The sequence below is a fragment of the Cervus canadensis genome, chromosome 19 (assembly GCF_019320065.1).
Source record: "Cervus canadensis isolate Bull #8, Minnesota chromosome 19, ASM1932006v1, whole genome shotgun sequence".
NCBI classification, from domain to species: domain Eukaryota; kingdom Metazoa; phylum Chordata; class Mammalia; order Artiodactyla; family Cervidae; genus Cervus; species Cervus canadensis.
The window spans coordinates 46,086,581-46,095,649 of NC_057404.1; the positions used below are offsets into that span (position 1 = coordinate 46,086,581).

Consider the following 9,069-nt stretch of genomic DNA (forward strand, 5'->3'; position numbering starts at 1 on the left):
AAATAGCTTATTTTAAATTTTTTATTTGGGTCAACAAGTGTTCTCAATTAATGAGCAGAGGTTCCAGTGTAGGAGCTAGTAGGGAATACATTTTTATGGGAGAGAGGTGCTAGGGCATCCAGATATTCCTAAAGCCTGATTTTCAATTCTATGAGTAGTAAAATGATCATTTGGGCCACCTCTTTACTCCCTACCTCCTTCAGCTTTGCTTCTTGTGGATAAGTATTAATTGCTCAGTCATGTCCGACTCTTTGCAACCCCATGGACTGTAGCCCACCAGGTTCCTCTGTCCGTGGGATTTTCCAGGCAAGAATACTGGAGTAGGTTGCCATTTCCTCCTCCAAGCGATCTTCCTGATCCAGGGCTGGAACCAGGGTCTCCTGCATTAGCAGGCAAATTCCTTACCGTCTAAGCCACCGGGGAAGCCCCTCTTGTGAATAAACCAACACAAAGTAATTCTGGTTTGCTCAAGCATTTTGAACTTTTAATGTAAATAGCAGGTTACCCGTGAGGATGGGAAGGAAGCAAGGCTGGTGTGAGATTTCAGGGAAGGGTAAGGGCTGTGGTGCTGGAGAATGCATGTTTAGTGAAAGCTCCAGGTTTCTGAACGTTACTTCAGTTTTTAACATTCAGAGCCTAACAGAACAGTTATGGGGACTGGATCTGGCCCCCCACATTATGGAAGTAAGGCTTCTCCCAGCTATAAAATTCTCGGATTCCTTGAGCTATTGGCTGAAACCTAGTGGCAGGATGAAGCAAGTAAGAATTAATGAGTTGCACATTCAGAAGTAGAAAATCAGACTTTCAAATACAAATACAGGTTTATCATCTTACTGTTCCACATTGGACCTAAAGAGCAGTAGCTATTTTATTTTTTATTTGAACCATGCCTGATTTGATGTGCCATGTAAAGTTGTGGAAATGGATCTTTTTGCTATTCAACCATTCTTCCACACTTGAAAGTAAATATCACTATAAAAATAATCACAGTTAAATATGAAATAAATTTCAGTATTATTATCTTTGTGAGCTAATAAAGCTTTAAAATAGAAAAAAAAAGTTATTCTAGAGAAAGAAGACTTATTAGAAATGAGTGCTGGTTCCCTTTATACCTGTGTCATTGCCGCCTGTGTGGGAAGGTTGGGGGCGCAGGATCATGTTTAACCTGCGAAGGGCTTCAGTTCTCTCTTAAAGCTGATCAGTGTAATGAACTTAGTGGCCTCACAAGGTAAGGCTCCAACCCATCAGTGAATTAGCAAGAATCCTTAGCTTTTACTTTGCTGTTGCTGTTTAGTCCCTAAGTCATGTCTGACTCTTTTACAACCCCACGGACTGTGCCCCACCAGGCTCCTCTGTCCATGAGATTTCCCAGGCAAGAATGCTGGAGTGGGTTGCCATTTTCTTCTCCAGGGTATTTTCCCAGCCCTGGGATCGAACCCACATCTTCTTCATTGCAGGTGGATTCTTCACCACTGAGCCACCTGGGAAGCCCAAGCTTTACATAGGGACTGTCTTGTAGTTGCTATTGACAGTAACAGTATAAAATTTCTGAGAATCACAATATTTCTAGGCACCAATGCCATTTTTCTCTCCCTGCAGAAATGAAAATAAGTTTATGTCTAAGAGCTAAAATCACTCTTGCTTTCTCATTCCTCGTTTTCATAGACAATACCTTTTTCTTTTGACCTCTACCCTTTTTCTTTCCAGTGGGGTCCCTACGGGAGCCAGTAGGAGCCAGTCCCAACCTAATGTGAAATATTTCTGTTCTCTTCGTTATTATTAAACTGTGTGAGCAAAACCTAGAGCAGTGTCACCAACCTGCGCAGGGAAATGACTATTAGACCTGCTTCCAGCAGCCTCCCCTGCTCCCCCCACCCCCAACCTGCGCCAATCCTGGGCGGTTCACAGTGACTGATAACTTTGGGTGATCCATGTTCTCCTCCAGTGACTTCTTGGCCTTAGAAAGACTTTTCTCAGGTCGTCGGGGTAGACTGTCATCATTCAATTCATCTCGGGGAATGCTGCTTACCTCTGCCACTTTCCTGTTGTGCAGATTCGCCCCGCCACTTCTGGTGGTATCACTTAATCTGCTGGCTGTTGAGCGCTGCTGGGATCATCTGCATTCTGGTAGCACACGAACACTACACCGTCGACGTGATCGTTGCCTATTACATCACAACTCGGCTCTTCTGGTGGTACCATTCCATGGCCAACGAAAAGGTGAGAGCAGTGAAATTATCCTCGGATAACATCTTTAAAGGCAGGGGACCCCTTTTCACACAGCGGGGTTTCATGTAGCTTAATGGGAGTAACTGCTGTTGCCACCTAAATGTGTGGTTGAGGTCAATTGACTGATAGGAATGACTGCCTCTTAAAGAATGTCGCAAATATAAATGACAAGGGTAAAATCCTGTGTAATTGTAGAACACAGTGTTTTACTCATCAGGTAATGTATAGGAGAATTAAAATTGAATAAAAATTTAGGAGCCTTCTCTGTAGAAGCTTTGTTGTGCAGCTAGGTGAGACTGCTTGCACTCAGAGAACTTATTTTGAGGAAAAGACACCAACTGTTTTAAAGTCAGGCAAAAATGAGTAACTAATGAATAACTGGACTTCGTACATCTTTTTGTGATACTGTGCTCTCCGACTTCCCTTATCTTTCCTTCCTTATTTCTGCTGCCTCTTGTTCCCAGATGACTGTTTTTTCTTCTCCCTTTCATTCTGAAAGAGGTGGCTCAGATGTCATCTCTTCTGAGAAGCCTTGCCTATCTCCTGCTCTCTGCCCCTAGTCTCAAGATAGAATGATTCCTTCACTGTGTCTTCCTAGCCTTAGTGTATGTCCTTGGTGTTAATAGAGTTAGTCTGCGTGCCATGACTTACTTATCTGGGGATGTGAGAAAAAAAGTGAAAGTGTTAGTCACTCAGTCGTGTCTGACTCTGTGATACCACGGACTGTAGCCCACCAGGCTCCTCTGTCCATGGAATTCTCCAGGCAAGAATACTGGAGTGCGTAGCCATTCCCTTCTCCAGGGAATCTTCCTAACCCAGGGGTTGAACCTGGGTCTCCTGCTTTGCAGGCAGATTCTTTACTGTTTGAGCCTCCAGCAAAGCCCACTTATCCTGGGATAGTCTGATTATTGTCTGATACCATGTTGTCCATATTGTCTGATGCCTACAGTGTTGCGAGAGTTTGTGAACAATGAAATATGCTATTCCCCACGGATCTAGCTCCAGTTCTCAGCTAGTGTTGTGCCCACTAATAAATGCCCTTTCCACGGATTACCTTGTGGCCCTGTTTCCTACTTCCATCTTCCTTCTTCCCGTCCCATCTAGATATCTACTGACACCACTGAACCGAAATCTTCATCTTTCCCCTTAAAGACTGTTAACCTTATGAGCTCTCCTTTCATTCTTCCACCTTCCTTGAGCCATAGATCTGACCACTCACACATCCTGAAAATTTTTCCCGCTGGAGATCTCTCATAGCCATTCCTGAGTCTCCATTCTTCCTGGAATCACAGGCAGATTTGCCTGAGCCACCAAGAGGGGAGGGGTTCGAGGGTGGAGCCAGAGCCTTGTCAGAGTTGATGCATGCGTGCTAAGTCACTTCAGTTATGTCCAACTCTTTGCGACCCCATGGACTGTGGCCTGCCAGGCTCCTCTGTCCATGGGGATTCTCCAGGCAAAAATACTGGAGTGGGTTGCCATGCCCTTCTCCAGGGGATCTTCCCAACCCAAGGATCGAACCTGTGTTTCTTATGTCTCCTTCATTGGCAGGCAGGTTCTTTATCACTAGCACCACCTGGAAAGCCCTATCAGAGTTGGGGAAAGGAGCAAAGATGACTGTTGTCTTGTGATCCAGATTCTGCTGCTTTCCCTGTTCAGCTATAGCAAATGACAGCTTAATCAAGAAGCAAAGCAGGATGCAAATCGTGAAAAATATGTCCCGTTTTCCTGTTCTTTACCTTTTACAGAACTTGAAGGTCTCTTCACAGACTAATTTCTTGTCTCGAGCGTGGTGGTTCCCCATCTTTTATTTTTTTGAGAAAAATGTACAAGGCTCGATCCCTTGCTGCTTCTCCTGGCCTCTGTCCTGGCCTCCTGGCTGCTTCAAATCATCTTGCAAGAAGTACTCACGGGTTCAGAAGATCGGGGAAGATAATGAGAAATCTACCTGAGGAGCAGAGCAGAGGCATCGGCTCTTACACCAAAAGAGTTATCGCTGTAACCAAAGGTATAGTTTTGATTTTTATTTTAGGAGAACTGATCACTAAAGGAAGAAGCGGACCAAGTTTTGTGCAAGTGATTAGAAAGATGAACGAAGTATTACCCTTTGACTGGTTTTTTTTTTTTTATTCATCCTGAGAGTTATATTCTCCTTCGGCTCTTCATTCATTGGTGACAAGCCCTCCAACTGGGATTTTACTAATGAGCTTGTTAAAGAGGTGCCAAAGAACATACTACTACTTCCTTATTCTTTCTCCAGGAAAGCTCTCTACTTCAGAATGTTTTCAGGATTTTTTTTTTTTTCCCTCCAAGGTCAAAAGAATTTGTTAAAGTTTTAAATAAATAAAAATATCTGGATATAGACAGCTACTGTGTAAATAAAATCTCCAAATGTTGAGAGTGGTTTTTAGCATTAGGCTTCCCAGCCGTGGGTTGTGAGTGAACTCTGGGAGAACCTAGTTTCTGCCCTGCCTGAGGGGAGGTCAGGGTCAGGCCCGGGAATACATGCTGCTGCTACCGGCCAACGTACCACGTGTCACTTTCACTTTATTTTTTTTTTTAACTGATAATTTTATAACTTAAAAAGTGAACTAAGTCAGTATAGACGTATTTGAGACACCCCACAGATTTCACATGTGTGTAAATATTTCATTTTGAGCTTCCCTATGATGGACATCCAGGAGACATGGGGCTGTGTATGCGGATGAGGGGGGCTTGTTCTCCACCTGGTAAATTCGCCCCTGTGCCCCCCAAGGCAGTCAGCGGTGTAGCACAGGCTGAACACACACAGGTTGTGTGAACTCACACTCCGGCCCTGTGGGGAACAAGCCTGTGTTCTTCGCCCAGGTCACACACACCCTGGGTGAGAATCTGTCATAGAGCTGTGAATTGGAACTCAGAAATCCAATTGGTCACATGTCACTGAAAACCATTTCTTCCTAAGTTCCATTGTGCTTTATGGAAAAACCAAGATGGAGTCCAAAAGTTTATCGCATCCTTGCCTTTTAGCAAGAGACTCGTTTCTTATGTACTGGTCCTAAGGACACATACCGCAGTTGAGTAATTTTACCTTGACCCTGAAATTATACCACGGTGCTGCACTGTAATCTACGGTTGGAATGGGTGTGTTAGATGATGACGGCTACTCAGTAAAGCGGGGTAGTTGTTTCTGAAGTTCTTTCAGGTGATGTAAAAAAAAAAGAAAAAAACAAGATGGATTTTTTAAAAATCCGGCCAGATTCAGTGCATTGTTTAATGCTGTTGAATCTTTTGGATAATTCTTGGCTTGATTTCTTTAAACTTCTAGTAATTATGGAAAAAAATTTAAGGTTACAAAATCATCCACACTAGTCAGAGAGGGGAGAAGTCAGTATGGGTAGCAGGAGGCAGTTACATTTATATTGATGGTGAAGATTTCTCCCCACTTAGAATGAAAACCATCCCTAAGTTTGTCATTGTAAATGAGTCAGCCTTGACTCGGTACACAAAATTGGACTTTAACTTGTCTAAGAGAAGCACAAAACAATTCTGTTCAGAAGGGTCATCATCCTTTGGTGCTAAAATTCTGTGTATGTTTCAGTATGATTCTTTCTGTAAAAGAGAAACACTAAAGGTTGAATCAGAAGGCAAAAAGACTAACCTACTTATTTAAAACACAAATTGAAACCCTGTACATCCTTGGCAGGTTTTGAAATGCAAGAAGTCTTTCCAGTATTTATTATTAAGTCAATAAGAACCATATGTACAGCTTATGTGGTGTATTTAGCTATAATTCTACATAATTTTCACTTATTTTCATTTGTTAAATATTGATGCTTGCGATAAGACAATGTATTCTACTTGAAAATACTGATTTTAAATTTCTCCTGTCTAATTGTGAGGAAAAGTGTCTGACATGGAAACTTGAGCTTTGTTCTCCTAACACTGATATATTCCTTGAGCCTCGAATTCAAATAAAACAACCTGTTATACCTTAGAGCCTCATTCAACTACATCTGGTATAATCCACTCTTTTTCAAATTAACTGAGGAAAGGTTTTAAGCTTTAAAAATTATGGTGTATTGATTATTGGACAACCTTGAAAACAGTATAAACTTTGCATTTTAGTCAAATAATCCAGTTTTTTTGTTTTTTTTTTTAAATACCATCACCTTTTGAAGAACTTTAAAAACATCTCTGACCCCATGTATGGACACTACTGCCCCGATGCTGTTTACATGTATATGCCATTGCTCTTTAAAAAATGCTGTGGAAGCATGCGGTATGAAAATAAAGGGAGAGTTTCTAGAGTTTGTAGTCCCATCAGAGTTTCTAGATGGGAAAATAAGAGAAATAGCAAAACCCATTTACATTTAGGAAAGCAAACTTGAGGTCCAACCCAATATGCCACTTGGGGATATAAAACGTAAACAATTATTAGACTTACTGTGGTGATAATTTCACAATATGTACAAATAAATCATTACATTGTAAACCTAAAATTAATATAATGTTTTATGTCAATTATACCTCGATTGGAAAAAAACGTAATTACAAGCTTGCCTTTTGAAACAACATAAGATCTTGTCTATTATCCTTGTTTTTGTAAGCCAGTGCTCTGGTTTGAAGCTTTTTCTGTAATTAAGTCCTTGGTGCAATATTTCTCTAATATATAATTTCTATGAATGATGCCACATTTTTTAAAAGATCTTTCAAGTGAAAATGAGTTCCTTTCAGATTTTTTTTTTTTGAGTTCCTACACTAGCTCTGAAAATAAAGTCTTCTTACCCACTCAGTTCCACCCAAGGTAATTTGGAATTTGGTATTTAATTTCCTGGCATCTTGGGAAACAAGTTTTGCTATGGAAGGAAGGTGGGAAGGCGGTTGTGATGAGCTGGTTGATGGATGACAGTGCATGGGGTTCTTTGCTGTACCGCAGTGCCCCCTTGTGGAAATATGTTATATGACTTGGAACACAAAATAGACACAAGTGCATTTCCAAGGTTTTAAAGGCATTTAAAAATTATTTTTACCAGTAATATGAAAGCATCATGCAAAAGTAATTATCTTTTTCAAAAAGAATTATTTTAAAGGCATTTTAAGCCTTTTCCAAAGGGAAAATGTGCTTAGATCACAGGGATTATAATTCTAGTCTTTTATCCATCTGATCAAAGAAAATTTGCAAACCATTTTTACCTCTCACTATCACAATCATTAATGTCTCCCTTTATAATTCCCTATATTTTGCTTACCTTGAAACACCAAGTTGGCCATCTTTCTCGTGTATTTTTTTTTTTTTACATGCTAAAATTCATGCAGTTACTTTTTTGAGGGTTAACATCTTGTTCCTTGAATATTTTGAATAGTTCTCTTAAAATTCTTTTATATTGTTGACTTTGTTTTGCGCTGTAAAGCTGATTTCAAATATAAGCCAGTCTTAACACACTCACTCCTGTAGTGTAAGGAAGTGTGAGAAGGAATTTCTTAATAAATGAGTTTACATGTTTAAATTGGACATATTATAATTAATATGCCATATGTTGAAGGCTTTTCTATTTGTATGTATAAAGAGTCCTTTTTTAATGTCATTGTGTTGCAATAATTTAACTCCTTTGACTTACTTGCTAAAAATATTTCTTCTATTAAGAAGTGCTCTTGACTTCAATACCTAAACACTGAAAATCATGTCGAAAGGTACCCAAAGATAAGTTTTTATACAGATACACACCTTGTAAGTTCTGATTGATTTTGTTACTCATTAATCTAACTATGTTGTGTTCTGAATGAATCATGAGTAAGAATAGTTCTTTATTGTGGATTTATTTAAAACTGTCCTTTAAAAGAAAAAGAAGAAGCTATAAGCTAATCTAATTGCCAAGTTGGAATTCATTATTTAGTTTACCTCCTATGCAATGATTAATGCTGCAAAATGTATGGTTATGTTATACTATATTCACAAAAGAAATATTATTACAAGGTTTGAGAGGTAGCCAGTTGCATCTTTTGGAAATTTACTGTACTGTTTCAATGTGTTAAGTGCCTTGTTGTAAAGCAAAATTCTAAGTCTAGAATTCATTATTTTCCTGACATATATTTTTCATTATGATATATACTGTATATTATTGTAATAGATTTATTAAATGCTTACGTTTTAATTAAATATGTAAATTTCAGAAACTCTTTTCTCCTACCCACTGGTACCTTAATCATTGGTCTGTCATACAGATTTGAATTCAGGTTCTTTTTTTCAAAAGGGGAAATTCTCTTAGATTAGAAATATGTTTTCCAGGCTTGTGCTTTTGTGTTTGTAAAAACATTTCAGGAGGAATTTGGGCATGTTAACTATAGTTTGTACTTCAAAATGCCGTTTTACATTTACATTTTAAGTGCCTAATTGTTAGTTAAAACTAATTTATGTTTCTACTCTTAAAAAGAATGTGTCTACTTGGTTTCTAATCTCTTTGGCTTTGCTTAAAAAAAAAAAGCAAGAGCCTATACTTTGTATTTACCCAATAAACCACCGTGACATCAACAGTCTTTTCAAAATTAGTATTATGGGTTTTCTTCAATTAAAACAGATTATTGCTTTCTTTAAATGTTTGTAAAAATTATTTAGTTTTAAGTAGTTATTAAAACCACAGGGGGGGTTATTTTCTTCAAGCACTATTTTTAAAATAAGCTGATAACAGCATACTAATTAAACTGGGGTGTGTTATTTTCCTGCCCTTGGATTTAAGGTGAGAAATGATTTACAACAGTATAAGGTCATTTGTGGAGAGGTATAAAATCAGTTCCCTGCTCCATAGTTCAGATTCTCATTGTTCACAGAGGAACAAAATCATAATTCAGACTCTCATTGTTCAC

At 39.0% G+C, this 9,069-nt stretch overlaps 1 protein-coding gene across 4 annotated transcripts in view; it reads left to right on the top strand.

Annotated features, from left to right (window-relative positions):
- The window catches only part of SGMS2 (sphingomyelin synthase 2), a 91,832-nt gene extending 83,081 nt beyond the window's left edge, over nt 1-8,751 (top strand). For all 4 annotated transcript variants that reach the window (XM_043438273.1, XM_043438274.1, XM_043438272.1 and 1 more), the window contains 2 exons: nt 2,054-2,220; nt 3,975-8,751. In XM_043438273.1, the coding sequence (XP_043294208.1) occupies nt 2,054-2,220; nt 3,975-4,178 (371 nt within the window). In that variant the 3' untranslated portion in view covers nt 4,179-8,751. The remainder of the gene's footprint in view (nt 1-2,053; nt 2,221-3,974) is intronic.
- The last annotated feature ends 318 nt before the right edge of the window (nt 8,752-9,069 follow it).